Source organism: Drosophila kikkawai, chromosome 3R (genome assembly GCF_030179895.1).
Source record: "Drosophila kikkawai strain 14028-0561.14 chromosome 3R, DkikHiC1v2, whole genome shotgun sequence".
Taxonomy (NCBI): Eukaryota; Metazoa; Arthropoda; class Insecta; order Diptera; family Drosophilidae; genus Drosophila; species Drosophila kikkawai.
Window position 1 is genome coordinate 12,943,516 of NC_091731.1, and position 26,434 is coordinate 12,969,949.

The following is a 26,434-nucleotide window of genomic DNA, read 5'->3' on the forward strand; positions in this document are numbered from 1 at the left end:
AGTCTTGAAGACTCGCCCACACGCATTTATTCGGCCATATATATGTGGGAGCTATTAACTAGCACCAAAATGCTCGCAAAGAGGGCCATAAAAGCCGTGCCTATATTTTTTTGTAGCCAACTTTCCTTCTACCGGCCGCCGGCTGCTCGAGAATTTTAGCACATTTTTAATTTATTTTCAACATTTTTACAATTGTAAAACATTCTTTTTTTTTTGTTGTTTTGCATCCAGTTCCTGGGCATCAAAGTTGTAAATGTCGCGCTGTGTCGTAAATGTGTGCAGCAGGGTTCGTGCATAGAGTATATGGAGAATATACATATATAGGGGAAAATCGGGGAAGCTCTGCAGGAACTTAACGTTGGGAACGTGCGCGCCTCAAAGGCAAATTACGTTGCGCAGACGCATTTAATGAGTTGCGCGCCGCGCGCCGCTGAGCTGAGTTTCTTTTACGATGCTTTGCTCAATTTCTACAATATTTTTGTTAGGTTCTTTACGACTTACGACTAAGCCGTGCACTCTACAAAATAGTATGTCAAAAACTATATTAATTTAAATTATATTTCTAGTTGCAGAGACTGCAAATGCCTCTTTCTTTTCAAGAACTATTATTAAAGAAATCGCTTAACTCTGACTTCTTTATTTATTTTTAAAAATGTAATTTAATTAGGCTCTACTTATTTTCCCTAGTGTAATCACATTAATAACCACAAAAGCTTTTATTATAGATTTAGTTTTGCCAATTTTAGCAGCCTACAGGAATCCAATTGTTTCTTCCCAGCATCGTAGATCATTTCCTCTTGGCATCCTGGCAATTGGTTACCCTTCCGCAGACTCTACATTATTGGTTTGAGATTTCAAACATAAAATTATAATTTACAACTTTGTTTTTAGTCTGTTGTTGTCCGTTGCCTGTGGCCTGGCTGGCGAAGAAAAAACATAAAACTACGTGGAGTCTTTTTAAGTTGATTTTAACAGCGCGTAATTTCATGAAATGCGCAGCAAACAGATGGCAATGGAGATGGAGATCCATGAAGATGCAGATGAAGATGGAAGCTTAATATATCCCTAAGCCGGTGGGTCCTTAACCTCGGCCACAGATTGACTGCCACTCTGCTCCCTAGAGTGTTTCGCCATACATCTTGCACAAATAATTTAATTAGCTCTGCTTGTGGTTTTTTGTGATTGCCTGCGAAACGATTTTGCCATTTAATTTTTAATTGTTTTTTATTTAGATTTTTTATGCAGCACGTTCGGGGATTTGTAGATCTTTAAGCTAGAGCTTTAGCACATGATTTTATATAGAAGAAGTTATATATTTATTAAACAAAAGGTTATGGATTATAACAATAGCAGCTTTATCCTATAAGTTTCCTCTTAAAAATAAGCTAAACTACATTTTAAATTTATTTTGTTTTCCCCCATAACAATTTATTTACAAAGTATGGAACTACTCAAATGAATTTAACCTATTTATAGTAGGTCATGGTCCCCTCAGACTGTATTTATATGCCAATGTTTACGCATCTTATCTATGCAAGTGCGGCCTTCAGGCGGCTATTGAACTCCGAGCAATATCTGGTCTATACACACATGCTAATTCTATGAGTGCACGTCTGGGTTTCAGCCGGGAGAGGGAACGGGAACACATATCGCATAATATGCATATAACGAAACCGAACATTCAAATATTGACAGCTGCAGAAAGAATTGAATCATCATTATCGTCGTCTCTATTATCGTCATCAAAAACTGTGAGCGGCAAAACGTCGAGGAAATTCACCTTGAACTTGAATTAGTTTTCGTGGCATTGCTTATTCATATCCAAGTGTTTATATATATCATATACATATATATACCTGTGCTGCGGCATTTGCATTTCAACAAACACCAAAGCGCAAACACACACATGGCCAAGGGTGGGCACGTGGGGTGGTTGCGACCCCAGTTACACAAACCAAATGAATCCGAATTCAAGTCCGGGAAAGTGAAAACGCCAGATATTTGAAATTGAAATTGCACCGAACTGGTCAGTTTTGTTTACAATATTTTCAAATTCAAATGCACACTTTTACGATTAGTCAATCCGGAATTTAAGAAACTTTACACTAATATTTATATATATTTTGAATTCGCCACTTAACTCTAAGAAATTCAAATGCAAATCTATATTTAACACAGATCTAAGAGGCCATAAAGCACACTTTAACGAAGCCCATTAACAACCACTCACCAATGTGTAATAAATATACTTGAAAGGCCATGTACTTTTAATTTGAATAATTAAAATGATCATAAATATTACAGGTGGCATCTTATAGAAACAGACATTTGTATACATTGTTATAGTCACTATTTACATTGCTAAATAATCCTTATAAAAGCAATCATTGAGGGATACTATTTACAAGATTTGTGGCATTCCTGTATAAATATGAAATTTTGATTCTCAAAACCGTTGACAGCCCGTCCGCCGGCTAATTAATTCCCTGTTCCATTAAATTCCTGGGTGAGAGACACCAACAGGCAGCCATAAAGACAGTGCGATTTATTTTGTAATTTCATTATGGCCACCGCCCCACAGACAGACACGAGTGTGTAGCCGTCGAATATTTACGAGTGTGGTCAGGGATTTTAATGTGCCGCGGCCACAGGCTCTCTCCATTAACATTTCAGCAATTCCTACACTTTCTACAGCTTGTAGCTATGAAAATAAAATTGAAAAATTTGTAAAATGCTTAAAAACTATCGAGTGTCATTCGAGCATTTAACATCTTTAGCAACGCTCAACGTTACGTTGTTTCTCCTGTGTGCTTTTATCGGCGTGCCAATTTATCTATCCAAACAGGCAACACTTCTTCAATGCAACTCAAATTATAAGGCAATAAGGCACGTAGTTGACAGTTTACAGGGACGGGTTGGGTGAATCTCTGGACCTGCTTCCACAGTTCCTACTGGATCGGAGGCAGCGCAGACACGTCTGGGCGCTGGGAAATTTATTTACTCGCTGTCGACAGGCGCTAAAATTGACCACAGACACTGATGATGGGTGAGATTCTTTGGCCACTTTATACTTGGTCAGAAAGCAGAAGATGGCAAGAAAATTGTCAGACATAAGAACGTGTTGAACCAAATGATCGAAACAAGTTTTATTCCTAGAGCCACCCGCAGTCGGTACAAAATGAAAAGACTTTTACAGTGAAGCACCTTTAAAGTTGCACACTTTTTTTATTTTCTTTAATATCATTTTAGCTGGAATCTCAACAAACAATAAAATATAAGCAGAGCAATTATTATCTCGGAAAATAATACTATCGATTTTATATTTGAGGCTAAATGCGATAAATAAATCGATTTTTAGATATTTGTATCATAAAACGATATTCTATTTGATATATCGAAAAATGTCAATGGCCTATTATTTATTTATTTATTGGAAATAAATATAAAAACACAATCTTTAAGGTAATTTTAAATAAACTATATAAAAGTTTCCTGATTTATTTCATTTTTGGTATTATCGATAAAATCGATATTTTACCGTTAAATGCGATTTTTTAATATGAAATTTCTAAGTAACATGATATTGAGCTCAATATATTCCTTGTCTTTGTCGATGACCTATATGGTATATCAGAGTGCTTATATAAAGTCTAATAGTAATAACTATAACACTAAAGTAATTACAAAAATAGAGTAAATAAATTTGATACCCTAGAAGACTAGAAATGCAACGCTTCGCTAACACCCATATAGTAACGCGTAGGTGTGACGTAGTGCCAACACCAGCGTAAAATGTGAATAGGCCTTACGAATCGCAAAAATTTAGTTTGATGTTTGAAGCGGCCACTGTACTTTGTTCGCGGATGTGTGTAGTACACTCTGGCAGCAAAGTCAAATGCATTTGTTTATTGCACACACACATACACAGACACGCATTCGTCGCTGTATGTGCGGCCCACGCACACTCGCGCACACCCTATTGCACGCTCTCGCCACAGCTATAGATATAACAGTACTCAGAGGTGGGGGTGAGGAGGCAGCAGCCCCTGCCCTTCACCTGCAGACCCCCTCCTCTGCCCATGACAGTCGGCACGTGTAAGCAATTTGTTGGCGTAATCGCAAACAAATGCACTCCTGCTGCATTTCTCGCTCTTGCTCTCTACTGCTTTCGGGAGAGGAAAAGCCACACAAGTTTCCCACTCTCCCAAGTTTGCTCTCTCCCTCTCCCTACGTCTCTGTCTCCGTCTCTGTCATGCCGCCGTCTTACTTGGCAACAGAAAGTGTGCAATGCAAATGGCACTTGGCTTATTAATTTATGCTCTACCGACTACAATACGTATACGCAACGTCGGCGGCCAATTTTCAAATTTTGTGAAATGAATCATTAAGTGCACCGACTATGTCTTGAAGCGTCTCACCTTTTTCTTGAGTTATTTAGCCGGCATATTTATGGGGAAATGTACAATCGCTAGGGTAATTTATAGCCTTGGCTCATTTGATAGGCCTCAGGCTGCATGGCGATAGATGGCAACAAAATCGGCCAATTATGCTTGGCAATTATAATTATATCGTTAATTGTCTTGAGACTAGCATGGATTTATGACAGCCCGCCCGCCTGCAGTTATGGTCTTATATCTCTGTGCTCTGATTTATGGCCATCACGGCGTATGCTCAATATTACCCACCCGCCCAGGCTTGCAGTCCGAGGCGATAATTCAATATATTTATTCTTAATAGCTTACATGCAAATTGTGCACTTTGTTCAATTTAATTCCTTCTTCAATTAATAACCAAATGCAACTGACTGGCCAAAGCCATTAAAAATATATATACATATATTTCAAAACAAACATTTTTATTCAATCAGCGCGGTTGACCGCCCGCAGCAACTGTTTGACAATTAGGCAGGTTTTTAAACTCGAATAACATGTTGCCTATCACTCAATTGACGCGCAATAAATTGCATTTTTATTTTCATAGAGTATATGGTTTGTGGACCGAACTGCAGCGATTTTAGCTTTAATTGATTCATTAACTTTTCGATTTTTTATCGCCAAACGATTGAGGGTATTTGACAACACACATATGTACGAATACTTTTAAATACACAGGCATTTGCATGCAAATTCTGATTAGTTTGTCTATGAGCAACGCTCAAATGGGAAATTTAATTTTGTTAATGTTTGCAAAAAGATAAGTCTACTCTGCATACAGTCTTTAAAATGATGCCTATGAGTATAATAATAACAATAACTATAAATTACTTTTTTCGTGGAATACACCTTTAAATTTATAAAGATTACTAAATTTCGATAGATAAATTATATAGATCAATACGGTATTGATATTTTACCTGAAAGTCGATAAATGTAAATAAATCGATATTTAACGTGGCGATATATGCGGTATAATCGATATAATGCAAATTATATATATACTGCACTCTTTCTATCGATATATGTACATACATCCCTATTTTGTCACCATAACTAATAATAAATATAACAAGAAAGGAAGCTAACTTCGGCACGCCGAAGTTTGTATACCCTTGCAGATATTATTTCATTGCATTTTATCTATACTTATTATGTTGAGAGTTTGACAGTTACAGTTTTACATTCCCAGTTTTACATTTTCCCTACACCTACCGATCGGTTTATATGGCAGCTATGTGATATAGTTGTCCGATTTTCATAAAATGTATACCAAAATTCTGAACTAATAAAATAAGCTTATATCTCAGAGTAGATAAAAATAGTTTGAAAAACATCGAAGTTAAAATTTTTTTTCTATTAATTTCCTCATCGTTCCTATGGCAGCTATATGATATAGTCGTCCGATTTTCATAAAATTTTTACCAAAATTCTGAAATAATATAAAATGGTCATATGTAAAAAATAGTGCACATATGTTGAAAAACAGCTAAGTTATAATTTTTTTTTCTAAAAATTTATCGAACATTTGTATGGCAGCTATATGATATAGTCGTCCGATCCGGCATATATAGCAGTGAGAGCATATAGAAGACTATATGCAAAGTTTCATTCAGATAGCTTTAAAACTGAGGGACTAGTTTGCGTAGAAACGGACAGACGGACGGACAGACAGACAGACGGACAGACGGACAGACGGACATGGCTAGATCGACTCGGCTGTTGATGCTGATCAAGAATATATATACTTTATAGGGTCGGAAACGTCTCCTTCACTGCGTTGCAAACTTCTGACTGAAATTATAATACCCTGCAAGGGTATAAAAATGAGTGTATCTTTTAAATTCTCATTGTTAAGTGATTAGTTTTCCTTATCTTTTAATATAAAATTTGATTTAAAAAATGATTTATCTAGCAACTTTTGCCATTAAAAAATGTTACAAAAAATGCAGTATGTCATGCATTTCTAGAATTAACATATTAATAGAATCGCGACATTGATGACTTAATGTATCCCGGCTCAATCCATTTAAAAATCAAAGCAAGTCTACCGCACATATCGGGGAATAAATAAAAATTCCACTCAGGGGTTGAACCAAAAATCAATTACAAGCCAGAAACCATCACTCTCTTGGTGCCCGGGGTTCTTCATATTGGCACGTATCTAAAGAGAAGTGGAGAGGACAGGGGCGTCATATCAACTGATTTATATCACAGTCGCAGCAATTAACGCGACTGTAACGGGCGACAGTAAAAACCAGCGGGAAAACCAAGGGAAAAAAGAAATCTACACTCTTTGAGAAGGTTTCTGGTTTTTGGTTCTTTTCATTCTTAATTTTACGAGCGCCAAAAACCTTGCGGGAAAAGCCAAATAAATATGTTTGCCGTAGTTGTACAACTCGGGTCGTCATCATCAACGTCAACGTCAACGTGAACGTTTTTCGGGCTCGCTCGTAAAAAGCGCAAAAGGAAAACTTTACGATGCCACAGTCTAGCAAGCATTTCACGTTGGCAAGGAAGCTAAGCCCAAAGACAAAAGCATTGACTTACCACTACCTAACCTCCACGGAAACCCCCAAGCCCCCTGTCAAGTGGGGGGAACGGAACCCTCCGATGATGTATGAAATTAGTGGACGAGCACAGTAGCCGGGGAAAATCTCTCTCTCTCTGGCAAGACATTCATGCACTTATGCCAGAGCCAATTGGCAATTGGGCTTAATGGGGTTCCGGGACCTAACACAACACGAACATATCCCAAATTCAATTAAGAGTTTCCCAGCATGCACTCGGCAAAAAGAAAAAAGGTATAACCGGAACTTTCACAATAATTACCAGGCAGGAAAATGTGCACCTGTTAGTATCAGACTAGACTTTAAATTATTAAAAATCAATACAAGTTTGCTGGTTTATAATAAAAAGAAATACATCAAGTAGATTAACTTAGGCTCGTTATAGCAAGATTTCAAACAAAAATCTGTCTGAGTAACTATTTTTGTGAGTGTGGGAACATTGCAACAATGACGGCGCGTCACGTTCTCTGTATTCCATATGCCTGGCAATTCTGGCCGATAAGGGACCTAAGCTCTAAACGCTTATCGCGATCATCGTCAGTCCCGGGGAAAAAGGGCAAATAGCTTGCACAAGCACTGATAAGCGTGATAAGGGAGAGCTGAGTGGGACATGTGCATTTGAAAGGGAGAGTGCCACCACTAAATTTTCCTGTACTCTGAGTTCGATTCGGATTCGGATACGGATTCATTTTTGGTCAGCTATAAATATCTAATGCTAGGCACTTTCTGCCAAATGATATAGCCAGGGATGCATCCCGTGGCATTTGTCACTACACAGACAATTAAACCATCCGTTGCCACAAGCCATCAAATTCTTGGCAGGCTTTTCCAAATTAAATAAATAATCGCTTAATAGAGAACTTCCGGGAAACTAACTAATAACTAATTACTGTTTGTGTTTGTTTAATGACTAATACGATGATAATCTCAACACGAGTTAATAATAAAGCATTAAATTGCAAGCTCTACACATATGATAAGTTTTTTTTTGATTTTTAGAATAAAAGAAACCCTTAAAATGTAATGGAATTAAGTATTATCTTTTTTTACTTATTTTTATCAAAAAAAGTATTGTTTAATGTGCGTTAAAATAAGCATTTCCCAGACCCTAAATGCTCGCAACAACTTGGCAAATTCATCCAACCTGCAGAGGTGTTGGGGCATAATAGCAATTGGCAGCCATCGACAACGGTGCGTTCGTTGTTTGGGGCTGGGAAATTATAAATAGCCCCTCATACGTTTGTCTAATTTGCTATATAATTTATAGTCTACCCTGCACGGGCCATGTCAGCCAGATTGACGCTTCATTTGATTGTGAAAATACATATATTTTGGTAGGTGGATCTAGCTTTGTGTTTTTGTATTTATGCAATTCACGCGCAATTTCCAACTTGAATCTGCGCCAATTACAGAATATGAAATTACAAACTGAGCACAATTTATGAGCACACCAGCAGCCAGTTTTATTTTAAATATATTACATACATATATACGTGGTCACAAATGAGTATTTATGGCGAGACGCGAACTGCCGGAAGAAATTACGTAAGTTGGCGTTGCAGGAAATAAAATTGGAAAGTTTATGGTACTCCGATGGTAATAGCTTTACCTGGCTTACCTATATATTTATTTCTATATTTTTTTCGAAGATTTTTAAAGCAATGAGAGGGACCTCAATAGTTGGAAAATATCTTGGTTCTATTTCAAGACTTTATTTACATATTTCTTATATATTTTTTGGATAATTGGCATTAAAGAACCTTCTATTTTAACTATTTTATATACCAAGTAGTATTCAATGTTGTTTTAATTTTTTTGAGTTTCTTAACTGATTTGGTAATCTAAAGAAAAGACTATTGAATCTGCACCTTAAACCCCTAACTGTTTTACTGAATTTTAATAGCACTATAAAATTGCTAATTTACCTCTGCAACGGCAGACTTTCCTTACCTGTCACACTTTGGATAGCCTGACTCACATTGGAATTTTCCTAATTATGGCTAATGGTTGAGCATTTAGATTTTTCGCCTTTGATTATTTAGCGCGAACGATCTCAATATTGAACTTGGCATGCCCGACACGTGTAATCCATAAAGAGTTGACGCAGTCCCAGGCAACACAGGGCGCCACTGCCACAGTAGTCTCTGGGAATGGGTGGCCAAGTGGCCACTTGGAATGAGGTGCCAAGTGGAAAAATGGTGCAAGTGCCAAAAGCATCAACAGCTTGTGTCGGACAGTGGCCATTTCCTCGCACTTGGCTCTGTGCTCATCTTTTCGTCAGCTGTTCCCCTGTGTGTTTGACGTCTATATTAGCGTGAAAATGCACTTGCCTTTTGGTCTGGCCTTTTTTTTGCTGTTTATGCATGACCTTCAGAGTTAATTGGATGGGAAATTGCCGACCGAAGAGATCCCTATCCCTCAGAACTTATCTGCCAGACAAGTGCTATCTAAGTACGAGCTCTCGTAAGCCTTATATTAACAAGCTCTCAAAGGGCGTCTAGAGTGTTAATTATTTAATCTTGGAAATAACGAGTAATATAATTAAGGAGAAACCTTTTACATACCTAAATACTAAAGAGTAGAGGTGAAAAATGTCTTAAAAAAATAGAATTATGAATATTTCGTTTCCTAAAAATAATCCTAATAAATCTTTAACTGATTAAACTACTTTCAAACAATTATTCATACAAATTATTGTCGTCGCTGGTGGCATTTTCCCTTCAAGAAAGTCTGCAATTGTCATAACAAGAGCACGCGTTCCCTAAAAATCACATATAAAATGTCATTGCAAAACAAGATGGCTAATTTAGCATGCCTATTAGTAGGTGCAGGCTTTTCGTATTTTGCCTTCATTAAAATGTCATAAAATTAGAGGCAGACAGCTAAGTTAGACAGAACACAGCACTATTTGGCGGCTCTAATGCCACAGTGTCGCATTCCGCAAATAGTCATTTTTGCTGGCAATTAAAACTGAAAAGAAATGGGCCTGAAATTTAAATGAGAGCAAAAACGTTGAATAAAAAAGTCTGGTTTACTTTTGGCAACAAGAAGAACACCCCCTACCTGTATGAAAAAATATACAAAATAAAACCTCTCTTAACCATATATGTATGTATCTGCTATTAACACTTATAGGCCCAACTAAGCCCTTGTCAATAAAGAAACGATGGGTTCGTAAGGGGTGATAAGGCAATGGCATTATGGCTACCCTAACAAAAGACGAGTTACCAAACTCACACAAAACTTATCTAATCTTTGCTAATTTGTATCCACCAATACTGCAAAAAAAAGAAAACGGAAAACGGAAAAAACCTAGGAAAAAGAAACTTTATTACCGGGAACAAGTTGAAGTCAAATGTTAAGTTCAAACAGTAAAAAAGCAGCGACAGCGCGGCGATCATAAAAATAAATCTACAGAAAAAGCTTGTTATTTTCGATAATAAAAATAAAAACTATATAAACGCATGCAAAATGCTGCAGGAGACCAGGGATAGAGTAAAGTGTAGATGGTGATATAGCATGGGGGGGGATATGACAGAAATATTACACAAGTTCAAGTGAATTACGACGACAAGGAAAATGCGACAAGGAGCTGGAGGAGGAGGAGGAGTCTCAGACGACTAACGAAAACGACGATGGCAACGAGGACGATTACAAAAACGACGAAAAACGACAAAGACGGAGCGAAGCGAAGCTCTCTAGCCTTTTCTTTATATAACTCGTAAAGTCTTTCGAAAATTGCAAACGTTTTAATTTTGAGATTAAAACGGCTTTCGTGCCAAGCTTAACAAGCTTAACTTGGCTAACAAAAAGGCAGGCTGCAAGCGAGCTGCTTGCTGTCAAAGCCAACTTGCACTTCCGCCTTCTGGCAGGGACCAAACTGCTCTCTCTCTCTCTCCCAGATAACTCAGGCGACAGGACACCCAAAGGCGGCACTCCCCCCTTGGCCACCCATCGTAAAAAGGCTGCATGCTACATGCACTTTTATTGGCCTTTACTGCAGTTCTGTTGACGAATGCACAAAGAGCTCGGATCCACTCCTGGAACGGAGGAGGACGCCAGCCTCTCCTGCCTCATCCTCCTCCTTGATGGGGAAAGGTAAGCCAAGCCATCCAGCGGATATTGGCTGAGAGGTTTAGTGTTCGGGAATTTAACTCAATTGAAGGTGAGGCAATGAATAGCAAATGAAAAGGCGAATGCAATCCGGCGATCGTTACTTTCAAAGTTTACAGCTTTAAGAGTTATAAACGTGGAAGGTATTGTTACACAAGAAAAATTGGTTACCCCCAAAGAATGTTAATCGAGGCTTTTATCTGGAAATTGTACTTATATTATTTAATGCAATTATCATTTATAATTTTAATAAATATTATTAAAGGTAAAATTGTAAGGCCTCCAATATAACTTAAATTGAATAGCATATAGAAATTCTTAATTTCAAGATCTAAAGACTTAATTAATTACTTAATCTGATATAAATATTAAGACAATTATGTATTTATAATTATAGATCCCAATTAAAAATAATTTAATTTAATTTCTAAAAATTTTATACTTGTACTTAAATACTTATACTTTATAAAAACAACAGCTTTGTGACTGTCTTTAATTAAATACAATAAATAAGATTGATTTGTATTAAAACTTAAATATTTAATAAATGAAAACCTTTCAATTACACCCAAGTATATTACGTATACGTAATATTCAACAAATTAATATTTAAAGAAAAGAAAACTGCTTTTATAACTTTAAAAATCGACAACTTCTTTACTAGAAGATATTGTATTTCAGTTAAAACCAGAAAATTATACTTTGTTTCTAATTAAAATAATTTAAATAAATGTTTCGACATATTTTGTATACCGATAAAAATAGATAGATAGATCTTAATGAATGTGTGAAGGGAAAAAAGCATGCCACATTTCCGACCCTCTCCTCTTCCAGAAATCAGCAACTGCTTAGCCACCTCCTGGGAACTCATCACATCTTGCGTCTGCTGTTGTGGCTCATTAAAACACTGTTTCTGCTCCCTTCTATTTCCATTCCCATTCCGCTTGCCAAAGAAGATTTTATATTGTCTGCTCAGCACACACATTTGCATTATATACCCCAGCTCCCCCTGGCTCCGGCACGGGCTCCATCGGTGTCCGGAGTCTGGAGTCCGAGGGGCATTCCGGTGCTCGCTTCATTTACCACATGGCCCCATGCGAGAGGATTCCGTCAATTCGTCTTCCTTCTGGCTGCCGGTTGCCATTTGCCTGCCACTTACTCCTTTCTGTGCAAACTGAGCATTTCGAGTTGCCATTTTGTGGATATGTCGATTTATTATTTTTTATTGTTGTTACGTTTTACGACTTTCCTCCGTTGCCGACGAGGCAGATCTGCAGATATTTTGGCAAATTTACGGCAGTTCCTCATCTTTTTTTTTTTTGGCATCTCGGCTGCATTCTCATCTTCATCCTTCATCCAGCTGCAAAGCGCAACGAAATTTTATCAAAATATTTCGAAAGCATCTCGCCAGCGCTCCATTCTTTATGGCACAAGTTAATTTTACAACACGATGTCAAAGTGCTCCCCACACGGAGGGAGATAGAGAGAGTCCTGTCCTCCTTGGGTTTATTAGCAGATGCGGATTGAATGCATTTTATCTGGGAAATATTTGAGCGAGTTTTTGTTTCTGGATAAAGAAATAAAAAGCTAAGTGAAGGAAATTTCTGAATAAGATCGAGATAAGCCTTAAGGATTAAGGATTTTTTACATAAAAGAAATAAAATTTGGAAATTGAAGGAATTGAGATTGGTAAAAGTGTTTTTAATAAAATCTGTTAAGGTCTGGAGGAAGAGGAATAGTGCAACGAAAAAAATCCCGCTCGATATTATATCGAAATTGTAAATATAAATATTTATCGAATTTATCTATCACATTTTGTCACATTTTTCTATATATCAATCAAACAAAGTTCATATCAAATTATTGCTCGATTTTAGCATCAAATATTAATAACGAAATGTCGATATTTTCCTACCAAGCATTTATTTATTATTAATTTAACCCTAAAATGTTTTAATATTATACCAAAGTTAACTAAAAAACAACAATAAAATAGGTCTTAAACTCATTAATCTATCAGAGTACTTCATTTCTATCAATTTATTTTAAAGTTTACAAATTAAGAATGATAACCAAATTAAAGCTAAACAAGAAAGAAAGTTTTGCGTTAGTTTTTATTAATTTAAAAAAAACTGCACACCAAATTTAAAATTTTAAGAAATCAAAATTTTTGGCCATTTTTGCAAATTTTAATGATGTAACCCCTTATCAAATTTCGCGAAAATGGCAAAAAAATCGATTTCCGGACATGTCTAGAAAGATTCCCCTGTTGATGCTGATCAAGAATATATATGGTTTATGGGGTCGGAAATGATTCCTTGACTTAGAAAAATATTATTTTGTATTATAAAATCGAATTTTTTATATTAAAAACTTCCTAATTTTTTTAAAATTAAAAATATCATAAGTCGGCCAAAAGAGCATTAATTTTAAGTTGGAAAACTGTTCTGTGCAAGATTTTCTACAGTTAATAAATCTGCATACTTCATTAAAAAATTTTGAAAATTCAATTTTTTATCAAAATCAAAAATTTTAATGATGTAACCCCTTATAAAATGTTGCAAAAATGGCCAAAAAATCGATTTCTTCCTGTTATATCTAGAAAGATTCCCCTGTTGACGCTGATCAAGAATATATATACTTTATAGGGTCGGAAACGACTCCTTCAATGCGTTGCAAACTTCTGACTGAAATTATAAAAATTTAAATATGGCTAAAACAGATTTTAAGCAATAAAATTAAATATGAAAAAGTCTTTTCCTACACTCAGCCCAATCGATATCGAATCCATCTAGATAAAAGCAGGAAATCGTTGCATAAAAACGTCGGATGCAGCTACCAAAACGAAAACGAAGTGGCTGCCGAGAGAGATTTCTTGGCCATGTAATGCCTGCCAATTGGCACAAAGACCATACCATATATATGGTGCATATAAAAACCTCCTCCAGAAAGTGCGCTCCATGAGCAGCTGCAGCGGGAGCAGCAACAAACTCATAAAAAGGCGCAGAGAAACGAGCAAGAAAACTTTACTAACGACTTAAACGACGATTGAATGGCGGGGGGATCGGGGGAATCAAGGAGAAAGCCGATGGCTAGGACTCTCGTGGAGGCCTTAGAGCTCGGGTCTCGTGACTGGAGAATCGGAGAAACGGAGAGTCGGTGAGCAGGAGTTCGGTTAGCAGCCGAGTGGAAGGTTAGCTGCAGTTTGGACAGTAATAAAAGTAATAACAACACCAGTGCATCCTGCACATACCCCCACTGCACGCAGTACATAGGGCGTATATACCTCTCTCTGGGCTTGGATTTGTGTACAGCGGCTCCTGTAACTCTTCCACCTCCTGCCACATGGCCCTGCGCAGAGTCGCTTTATGCGCGTTAATGGCATCGTTTACTGGCTAACTGTACGTGCATATATATGTATATATATTAATAGGTATATGTATCTGGCCAAGCAGATCGACATGCATATATAGTTATATATATGTAGCTGTATATATGGGGAAACGGTGGTATATATCTCCCTGTATTCCGAGTGGGGCGGTGCAACGGCGACAGCTGCAGCCTGTCGTGCGAGAAAGTCGACAAAATATTCGTGCCAAGTGGGCGTTACCAACGCTTCCCGAACACTTTATATAAATATTGTATAATGTGTGTATTATTTTCGATTGTGCTCAAAGTGACTAAAATGTTCGGTGATTAAATAAGAGACGGATTCAAATTGACATGCAGGTGCCGTCAGGCATTGTGACCTGAAAATTTCGATTGAACATATGAATTTGGAACTTTTTAAAAATTTTATAAAAACTTTTAGATAAAAGCAAGCAATTCTGGGGAAAATTCAACATTAAAATGAAATTCTTTTAAATATATATGTATAGGATTAAAGATAAGATAATTATACAATATCATTGACAAGCTTAACACCTCAGGGTTTACCAGTTTCTCCTGGGTGGTTTTATTCAAGGGAATCCTTAAAGTTTTTTAAATCAGATTACAGCGTTTAAATTAAAAACTATAAAACATTTTAAACATAACTTCATAAAAATCCAAAATATATTACCCTCGACGGGTTATTAAAATGTAAATATTTATCCATAATTTTAGATGATAATTTTTGGAAAAATTAACGCTAAAAAATAAGCTAAAACTGAAAAATTAATTTCAATCCGAAAGCTGTTCTGAGTTAGTTTTTACAAGGTTATTGAATCAGCATACTGAATTCTTCAAATAAATATAATATTTATCCATTATTTATTACTTATTTGTAAAATTCTTCAGACTCGAGGTCTCCAGTAGGCTTCAATTTTATAAAAATCAAGGGTGCTACTTGGCTAAAAACAACAACAAGAACTTGTCAATAGACAAGTAGCAGTTGTGGTTACGATCATTTCATTGGCGCTACCCAAATCATCAGACCACTTGCTCAGTATTGCTAATTTTCTTGGTACTTTACTAGCTAGAACCCGTTGGGAATCCTAAGCGTCGATGCGAAGGCAAAAGCAAACCGCAAAAATCGGAAATTGTTCTTTTTGTTGTTGTTAATTTTTATATGATAATTTTTTTAACAAATCAAAGTTTGAATAGAGATCATAACTTGAAAGAAAACAAAATGTTTGCCAATTTTCGACAAGTTTATCAAATTTTGAAAAAACCAAAATGGCAAAATAAATGTTCCCCTTCGGAAAAGGCTTGAAAAACCCGCCTGTTGCTGCTGATCAAGAATATTTATAAATTTATAAGATCGGAAACAACTCCTTTAGCCTGAAATTATAATAACCTGCAAAAGTAAAGTAATAATTCCACAATTTCAACTTTATTCAAATAGACATAAAAAAAACTGAAAGTGAAGTCTTTTAAGACCCCATTAAAATGGTCAATTGCTTTGAAATGATACAGTTTTTCGCATTCAATGATTGCTCTCGGCTGTCTGTGCTCCAAATTGAAGCTTCCATTGCTAATTGAGACTAGATTATTTCTATTGCACTCGATAATTTAGCATGGTGTTATTAAAATGTTGTTTTACAATGCCCAATGGACATGCAATTTAATATGCAAAATATCCTCCGTGGCCACGACGCGGCTGCGGGAGCAATAAATCAATTTATTAGATTTATTTGCGGCCAATAAAATAATTTGAAAACATAAAAAAAAGGAAAAAAAAATGCCAGCACTGCCCACTAATGGCTTAATTACTAAATTAAAAAGGCGCAGACAGCGAGGCAGGCAAGTGTTCGCGTTCGTGTTCGTGTGAGCTGCTCAGGTGAGCATTAAAACAGGAAGTTGAGGCGGAGGCACTGCTCCGCAAACCGAGAAACTTGTTTTCGCCTCAAGTTCGCACACGCAAAGTGAGTGCGCCAATGCAAATCTTGCACTGCAATTTCCCTGCAACTGCCGCTGTGTTGCATGCAACAGCAGCAGCAGCAGCAGCAGCAACATGGGCAGCCCCAACAGCAACAAGAGCACCAGCAGCAGCAACAGCAGCAGCAAAAACACATCAAAGGAGCCAACTGAGAGCCATAATAAAACGGGCCAATGGATATGAAGCTCCGCCTACAACGAAACTACCAACAACGATGTTGCTGTTGCTCTTGCTGTTGCGGTGTTGTTGCTGCTGCTGCTGTTGTTGTGTAGGTAAAAACAAGAAAAAGAAAAAATGGCTGGCGATACGAAGAGCATAATGGCATAAGCTCGGCGAGAGACAGAGAAAGAGAGAAGGCAAGCAATGAGAACGAATGGAGACTCACACCCGAGGCCACATGAATATTGCGAAAGCGAATCTTGATAGATAGTAGTTTCCCAGGTGTTTAGTTAAATTAAGAAATTATTTAACAAACCTGTTTTAAACATTATTAAAAGAGGTAGATATTGAATAACCTGCTAAAAATACACACTGAATGTTTAATGCTTGATAAAAAAATGTAATTGAGAAGCATTAACTTTAAAATTCTTGATATTATAATTTAATTTAAAGTAAAAATATTATTCTAAATTACAAATCTATCTTTTTATAGAAGAAATTAACTAAATAAAATTCTAATTATTGAAAATTCTCATTATTAATATGTTTCTTTTAATTTTTTGAAATTTCCAAACGATTATTATAACCCAACAATGAATTTAAATTCTCACAGTTTCTTTAAAAATATGTAACTAAAATTGTATATTAAATATATTCCCACATTGTATCTGAAAAGTTAGTACAATGGAAGATAAGTATATGCAATATGTACATATATAGATTTCAATTGGCTAAGGCTTAGATCTAACGTCTCGCAATAAAATAATAATTAATGCCTGAAATGAGCCTGCTTAGTCAACATCGTTTTTGCGGGATTACTTCCATTGTAAATCGTAACTTTTTTATACCCCAGTTCAGTATCAATCGGTGGTTCCCGTATTGAGTTGCAATTTATGCCGACGTTTTAGCCGCCATGTTTACGTTGCATATTGCTTGCTGTCTGGCGGCTCTGCAATGGCTGCATTTTTGCAGCCTGGCGAAATTCAAGGAAGAATGGCTCCATTTTTATGGTCAAGTCGATTTGTTTGTTTGTGTGAAAGAGATTTGTCAATGAAGCTAATGGCTGAGATCGATTGCAGATCGTTGATGAACGGGAATCATGGGAACGAAGAAGAATTTTACGACCATTATCTCGTTTGTGTTTATTTTTCAGGCTAAGACATTCTCCCAGACATTGGCTATTTGAGAAATATTTCAATTATATAGTTAACAAAATGAAGAAAAAACCAACTGTCGCTAGATAATTGCAGAAAATTAAATAGACCTCGAGACAAGTTATAAAAACGGTAATTGGTTTAAAAAATGTTACCTCCTCAAGTCGAGGAACCATTAACGTTTAAACTGTGGGCCGTACTCGGTTGTTTTTTTCGAGACTGATTGTTAAATAAATTGCAAAGACCGATGCCAGATCGATTAATTGACTTAACTAACGACTTTCCTTTCCTTTGTTGCTTTTTTTTTGTGTTATTTTCAGGCCAAGACGTTTTCCTAGACTATTGCCAAAAGCTATTAGAGAAATTCCGCTATCCCTGGGAGCTGATGCCGCTCATGTATGTGATATTGAAGGATGCAGACGCCAATATAGAGGAGGCTTCCCGGCGAATCGAAGAGGGTAAGTTTGCCAGCCCGATCGGGCTCCCCCAATAAAGCCTCCAAACTGGTTGCGTGGACGCTTAATCAATGGCAAATGTCTTTTGATCTGATCCAAACCAGGCCAATACGTTGTGAATGAGTACTCCCGTCAGCACAATTTAAATATCTATGACGGGGGTGAGCTACGCAACGCAACACGGCAATGTGGATGATAATTTTTCATGAACTAGAGTAACGTAAATGCATTACTTTGCCCTGAAATTTATTGTTCAGCATTAGCATCACTTAATAGCTTAATGCTTTGGTGAAATCGCGCAAGAATTTAACTTTCGTAACTTCGTAAGTGCGGTACCGTAGAGTTTTTTTTGGAGGGGCGAAGCCTCTGTACATATGTATATCGAATTTATCGGTAAGCTAAAGCGCCACTTGGATTATCTTCAATCAACAAGCCAAATATATCGATGTGTGATGCCCCTTTTCATCAATCAACATAACCCCAATGCTGAGATGTCTGATGACTGGCTGACTGATGATCAACAATCAACAATCAACAATCAACATTCAACTCTTCTCTTCAATCAACAATCCCCCAATGGATCCTTAACAACAAGCAACGAATCGAAGCCAAGAATGTTAATTTAAATTTAAAATCCGCGTAATCTAAAAACAACAATCAACAGTCCACGATCCTCATCTCAACTGGAAGTTCAACATTTTCGCACATCGGTTGTATAGCTTTAGTTTAGCGCTCCTTAAGTCTTATTTAAAAAAAAGAAAAGAAAAACTAATTAGGCTAATTAAGGGTCCGCAATCTGATTATAGCCATTCTCGTCAGTCACTACTCGTGTTACTCTTTGGTCGCTTTAGTACTTAATTGAATCTAAGTACAAAGTATTCATCTACTACTACTAAATATCAGCTACTTGTAATGGAGGAAACGATGTTCTATACTCATTCAAATAGACTTGAAAGCTGCTAATCTCAAAAAATTCCTCTCTACGCGTCTGAATCACATGAAGTAATATTTCAATTGGCATCCAGGGGATCTTGCTATCAGAAATGTTGTGAGATAATGCACAAATGATGGATATATACATTTAGGCTAACGTTAACTCTATCGATGTCTTGCGAAACTCTAATTGTATTATTTAATAATAACAATAACTCCCCTCGACATTGTAACATATACTGTTATCAACTTAAGTAAGACCTAGCCCAGCAGAATACTTATTATAAAAAAAAAAAGGATAAACCTGAATTGTCAGAAATAAACTATTTTCCTTAAACAGAATCACTTAAACGAAGCGATAAGTTTAGCTTTGATTAATGAAATGGAAATGGAAGCCAGAAAATTCCCCGGAAATCCCACCGAAGCCGAAGTATCAGCTGTTGTTTGTTTTGTTGATGACATTAAAAATCGTAACGATTGCTTTTCAAGTTGTTGCCATTTCACGAAACCATTACCGTTGCACGTCCCAGCAGATGAAGTTTCCCGATGCCGAGGCACAGAGTCTGGGAGCTAGGAGTTTGCAGCTGGGAGCTGGGAACTGAGAACTGGGAAGTGGGAACGAGGAGTAGCCGTAGCCTGTGTCGCCACTGCTGCTGGGATCGTAAATGCATCATTAAACCGAAAAATGCATGCGAAAAATTTACGACATTGCCAACACCGTAGCCAAAAGCCTTGCACTTGAAAAAAACGATATTTTGTTTCTGTTTTAATTTTAAATAAATTAACATCTTAGCTTAGCACAGCCTTACAAAGCAAGATTTCTCAAGCTTTAACTTTAAATCTTCTTTGTCTTTAAAACTATTTAATTTTAACCACATTTTCTTACAATTCCCAACTGTTTTTAGCCAAAACTCATATCAAATATTTAATATTTATATTTATAGATTTATATAACCATTTTCAATTAAGATTTTTCTGTTAAATTCTGATCTCAGACAAAAATTTGTTATTAGAAAACATAAGAGTAACCCTAAAGTTATAGATTTTGTTCAAGTGTACAACATTTGAGCTTGTGGAAATCTGCTCTAGTCTCCATCGCCTCTGTCCGCCACCAGGTAGCTGAAATACCCGCACTCCTCCGGCCGTAACAGCTCAACACCCCTGCTCGGCACTAAACACGTCACGGCGGAATTTTTAGGAATCGCTGGGAGAATCTCAAACTCAAATCTCCTCTGTGGGTTACTCCCGGGGTAGGCAATGGCATTGGCAATGGCGACGTGTAAATGTGGGCACCATAAAGCTTAAAAGTGTTTATGGTTGAATTGTGCGCGTAGAAAGGGAAGAATCGCTCGAGCCCTACATGTGAGGAAAAAGAGCATTTGATGCCAGAGGATTTGAGGGTTTTATTGAAATGCCCAAGCTGCGATTTACTTTATGCGCCGAAGGAGCTTATAATGTGAAGAATTTTCCACAAAAGGTGTTCTTTTTTATTATTAAAAGTTAAAAAAAAAAAAAAAGTATTCTAGGAAGCCTATTCTATTCTAGAATACTATTTAATTCCTAAAAATAATTTAATAAAAATATACAGGGTAGATTTTCCTTGCTCTTTTCGCCGTCAATAATTATTTGTTCAAAAATCTAGCTTAAGTTAGTCTTACTTTTAATCCACGCCCAATTAACCAACTTATTAGTTAATACATCCTTCTAGTTTAACATCTAGTTATTCAGTTTTTAGCGCCTTTTTAATCTTGTGCATGACTCTTGTGCGTGACTCAGTGGATTTAAGTAGTAAACTCTAAACTATGGAATCTAGCGCGGACGCAGGAAATAATTTTACGACACATTCCCATATCCTGACGTTGGCTCATATTTGCAGCGACGCCTTTCTTTGCTTTCCCATAAAAAATAGACTCGCTAGAATACACCATTTTGTACGGGGCGCTATAACAAGCTGCAGGCCGCATCATCATCATCATAATCATCATCATGGCAGTCATCGCAGTCATATGGCTTTGTCCCGGCTCAAACCAGTCCAGTACGAATTCCTTTCCACTTTTGTCCCATACACATTTACCAATGCTTATTAAAAACTATAGGAAAGTGCAGACCCAGCGGCAGCAGGAAGCAAAAATTTCCAACTTTACGACTTCATATTGTGGGTGGATCGTAAAATATTTGTGCAGCGTCAACTTCTAGACCTCGTCTACTTACTGCCACCGCCACCGCCACCGCCACCAAGTTTCTCGCTACTGTCATTTTTACTGCCCGCCGAGTTACAAGCTGCCACTTGTGCCAGACATCTGATCCACATATATAGACAATCATGATTTATCATCGTCCCGGCCTGGTGTCCTAGCTCGCTAAATAATAAGCAACCAGTTTGTCATAAAGGCTGCTACCAGCGTAATCGAGCTGGACATAGCTATGCCCATGCCCCGGATGCCTTTACTCCTTCCTTCCGTTTGCTGAAGCCAACTCAACCGTGAACTCATTGTCGAGGTTTTGTGGCCTGCAAACCCTCAGATTATAAACCTGCGGCAAGAGGAAGCACAAATAATTGCATAGCAAAAAGCATGAGTAATATTTTGCCATAAACTAGAAGAAGCCTGAGCTATATTTTGGTCATATTCCCACTTGAGCACACTTATAATTTAACTTTTTGTTATGTTTTTTTAAAAGTTTAAATTGTACCCTAAAAGCTAAGACATTTTTAAGACCAAAATAAAGGTACTGTGTAGGGAATTATACATGTTAAAAGTATTACCTAAGAAACCAAAAAAGGGCATTTAGAATACAAAACTACAAAACATTATAGATTTAGATATGTTTAAAAATGTCTTTCTAAATTATACCTCTAATCCCAAATTTCCTGGATCATTAAGACAGATTTCCTTGTTCTTTTACTATAAGAAATAATTATAAAAATCGTAATGTCCCCATTTCAGTTGACTTATTTCATTACCCAGACCCAAAGTCCCAGTCAAAAGTTGTGAGAATTCATTTAGACTTTCCTTACGAAATTATTGAAAGGCAGAGAAGGTGCTACCCTGCTCGAAAATCCATTCCTCTAATTAAGCCAACGCCAGGACTTGGTTTATGGACTAACCCAAGGAGAGTTGGCTATATATTAGCAAGTACTTTGATGGGAAGGATGCCCTCTGCACACCCCAAAAAACCCAACCTTCTTGGGTCACAACTTTTTTACGACTTTTTATTATTTCGTCAAATCGCACAATGGTCGGCAGCATTGGCATTAGTTGCGAATAGGTTGGCCACGGACCTGGCAGGTCTCCCATCTCCCATCAGCTCCTCCCAAGGAGCACAGCTTAGCGATGGGATGGGATGGGGCAGGGAGGCACGCTCATGCGTAATTCTCTCTCGTATGCTCTGGCCCTGTTTAATGCATTCTGCAGTTGGCGGAAGAAAAAATCCCATTAAAATTAAGTAAAATTGCAGCAGCAGCAGCAGCAGCAGCAGCGTAATCGTAAAAACTTGGCATTTTGATGTTGCAGCAAGCAGTAAAATTTTGAAAAGTTTTTGCCACGCAGATAAGGCGGGGAGTCAGCGGAAGACAAAGGCTCCTCTTGCCCGGCCGTGGCCCGAATGGGTACGGGTACTGGAGCTGGGATTGCGATGTGGATGTGGATCTGAGGGCGTGGCACCCGGGTAGGGGCTTATTGTGTGAGCACCGTGCGAAGGTTGCACATAAAGTGCATACCTGGGCCATAGGTGGGCCTGGCCTCGCTCAGGAGTCGGGTGACTGGAGTCCGGGCCAAAATGGCGTATATCTGAGCCGGCGGCCCCGGGTGGCATAGACATTTAGTGCGAACTGTAGTTAATATTATGACCAGCTCACCTCTGATCTTTCGTATAAAGTGTGTAAAATAAACTCAATAACTTGGGTATTATTTAATTTAAGTGTGTTTTGAAAAAATACTTTAAAGATTCCTAAGAAAATTAATTTTAAATATTTTATACTGATTTTATTAAGATTTTTCTTAGCTACTTAAAATGTAAACTTTTATACAAGTCACCTTTAATTTATATGTCTTAAATTTTGATCTTAATTGGAGGTAAGCCATTCCGTAAAGATAGTTACCTCAATCTATCAGGATTATTTACTGAAATAAACAGTTTAAATTATTACAAACACATTTAAATAAGTTAAACCCCCTATTAAATCTCTTTTAAAGATCAGAATTTCTTATTATTTTGTGATTTCCAGACTGTTTTCCCTCATTAAGGCTTGTCACAGCTCACATATAATCATTATTTTTTCGTTAATTCTCAGCACGCGTCGAGATAAACCGCATAGTAGCCCAGATCTATTACAACTACTACACCCCGATGGCGCTGGTGAATGGAGCGCCCATGTACCTGTATCCAACCATCGAGCACGGGCGCTACGGAACACACTTCACCCACCTACCGTTCTCCCATATCCGTCCGCCTACGCCAGAACCGCTGGCCCTTAGCCGCTCGCCAAGCAGTCCCAGCGGACCGGTGACCAATCTTCATCCAAAACACTCGCCGACAAGGTCGCGGCCAGGTAGCAGCATTAGCACTGTACACTCCGCCGCCTCGCCCACTATGGTGACCACAATGGCCACCACCTCCTCAACGACGCTAACGCTTAGCCGGCGACCAAGGTCGCGCTCGGCTTCACCAACGACGCCTACTACGCCGCCGCCGGCGCATAGCAGCAGCAATGGATCGTACCATCATGGGCATCACCTGGTCAGTTCCACGGCTGCCACGTAGCAGTATCGCAACGTTGCTGCCGCCGTGGCAGCAGCGGCAGCGGCTGCTGTCCTCTTTGTGTAAGTGATACTTGAACTTGTTTCAGAGATATTTTATGGATTACAGAAATCGAAGGAGTACTTGCTATAGAATTTATTAAAGTTGTGGAGTTAATTCTAATAATGATAATTAAATTAAAGCCCATAAAACACTATAAATATTTTATTTTGGTTTTACGCTTGAACTTTGACTATAAAATTTATTATAAATAACAATTCTTCAGGAGCCTTGCAAATATTTAGCTATTAATTTGCCTTTTATAAAACACATACTCCTTATAAGGTTGAAAATCAGTGTACATTGTTTCAGTATTTTATAGATTTTATCAGGATTTTCCAAATATTTCAATTGAAATGAGAAAATTGTTAAAAAACCAACAAAACATCAGCAATTTGTTTAAGGGGGTTGAACCAAGTGACTCCCGTTTTTGGAACGTTTTTTGAAACCGTTTCCTGAAAAGCGCTTAAGATTTAGCAATTTGAATTCTTCAAAAGTTATTAAGAAAAGTATAAAGTATTTTTCAACATTTTTTTTTGAGTCGAAATATTGCCCACCTTCCAAGATATAAGGAGCCAAAGTACTACAGTGAAAAAAGAGGTAACGCCATGGTTAACAATATTCTGGCGAATTGGTTGGGCCGATTTCAAAAATGTAAATGCCATTGTGATCTGAATGAATGTGGACATCGCGTGAACTAGGATATTTTGAAAATATGAAAAATAAAAATTTTGCGCTACTTTGAAGTTTTTTTTTTAAAGCCAATTTTTTTCCTCTATTTTGCAATGTAAAACATAAACTCCTTGACCTATCCAAAAGATCCTAGTTTATGCTATGTCCGCATGTATTCTGAAAATATTCTGCAAATTTCAGAACAATCGGAAGGAAGTAATCATTGCAGGAGCAAGATGCTCTGAAGAGCAGGTCTTTTTAGTGATGTAACTTTGTAACGAAATCGAATATCGAAAAATCCTTTAAAGAACCTATAGTACACAAGTTAAGTAAGCGATGTATGCAAAAATAATTGTTTCTGTTTTTTAAAACCTCCCTTAAATGTTAAAAGTAATTCCAGACTCATTTTATTTTATATTTCTTTAAACATAATACTTTTAAAATGAGTCTCGCCTTATATAAACCCAAGGTTTCTTGTAGGAAGGCACCTCTTTTTAAAATGAGTCTCGCCCTATATAAACCCAAGGTTTCTTGTAGGGAGGCACCTCTCTCTTCGTTTCCGTTTCCTCTTCCGCTCTGGCAGCTCATTTCGCATGCTGGCCCAGGCGCTTTGCCTTTAATCAAATCAATTTCGCAGCATAGTTTTATGCTCACAATTTGGGTTGGTTGCCTTCAGGTCCGTGTCCGTGTCCGTGTCCGGGTCCGGGTCCCTTCGCTCCTCTTGTTTTCATCTGCCGAACGGGTTGCAGTCGTTGAGTGTGTGTGTGTGTGTGTGTGAGCTGTCGGTTGCACTTCCGTACTGCGCACGAAAGTATGCAATGGCTTTTTCATCATTTGTCCTGATGACTCTGCAACGTGGGCAACAAAAGCTGCCTGGATCCTAGCTGCTGATGAAAAACAATTCCTGCTTCTCCTGGGCCCCCCCACGGAGCCCCCTCGCCTTTGCAATTGAAGCATTTTGCCTTTGGCATTGCCATTTGCTTGGTGCTGCTGTTGCAGTTGCTTAATTCGGGAGCGGCAAGTGTTGAATTTCCATGCTGCCATTGGCATTTTTGTTTATATTTTCATTGAGACGAAGCAGCGATACGAGCTTGTGTTTTGTTTTCAGCGTTTGAGCATTTTGTTGCCTTTTGTTTTGCTAAGCGATTTGCTTTAATTAAAAACTCAAGTGGCGCCAGGGCATCTCCAGTTGCCCCCCACTCGAAAAATTAGGGAATAGGACTCGGACACGGTGTCGGGTTCGAGTGAAGGAGAGGGGTATGGGAGATCGTGGGGCATCGAAACATCAAAACTTATGCTTCGCACATTTTATTTCCAACGTTTTTCTGCGTTTTTTGTTTTCCCATTTTACGATGCTGCCCTGGCAGACCGCGAAGACGACACTTCAGAAGTGCATATTTCAATGTTTCGGTCTCGTCTAAGGTAATAAAATATTCGCATTGCGGAATTATGAAAGAGGAGCGAATTGGCATCTAAATCTTGTCTAGAAGCGGCAGCGCACTCCTGGCCCTTCGATTGTTCGGCGCCCATTAAAACCCCCAGCATAACTCCTGTCACCTCTCGCCGCAGTCCTCCTGTGGCATATTCCTCCTGCATCAAAGGGACGCAACGCAGTGTTCAGTTTTTATGGGTCTGGATCATAAAACCGAAACTGAATCGCTCGGAGAGCTGCGTGAAAATATTTTTTCCTTGGACGCAATGCGTCCGTCTGCCGGCAAATAGTATTTGGTATTTGTGCCCTCTTCTAAGCCTAGAAGAACTTCTGGGCTGCAATTAAACGTTTCCTTTG

General features: G+C 37.8%; 1 protein-coding gene across 5 annotated transcripts in view; it reads left to right on the forward strand.

Moving 5' to 3' along the window:
* Nucleotides 1-26,434, forward strand: part of dsx (transcription factor doublesex) — a 47,079-nt gene that overhangs the window by 16,135 nt on the left and 4,510 nt on the right. For 3 of the 5 annotated variants that reach the window (XM_041774551.2, XM_017165951.3, XM_070287252.1), the window contains exons 3-4: nucleotides 18,109-18,246; nucleotides 23,468-23,996. In XM_041774551.2, coding sequence (XP_041630485.1) covers nucleotides 18,109-18,246; nucleotides 23,468-23,937 — 608 coding nt within the window. In that variant the 3' untranslated portion in view covers nucleotides 23,938-23,996. Of the gene's footprint in view, nucleotides 1-18,108; nucleotides 18,247-18,347; nucleotides 18,490-18,676; nucleotides 18,879-23,467; nucleotides 23,997-26,434 lie in introns of those variants that run through there. The other 2 variants (XM_070287253.1, XM_017165952.3) reach the window with 2 other exon arrangements.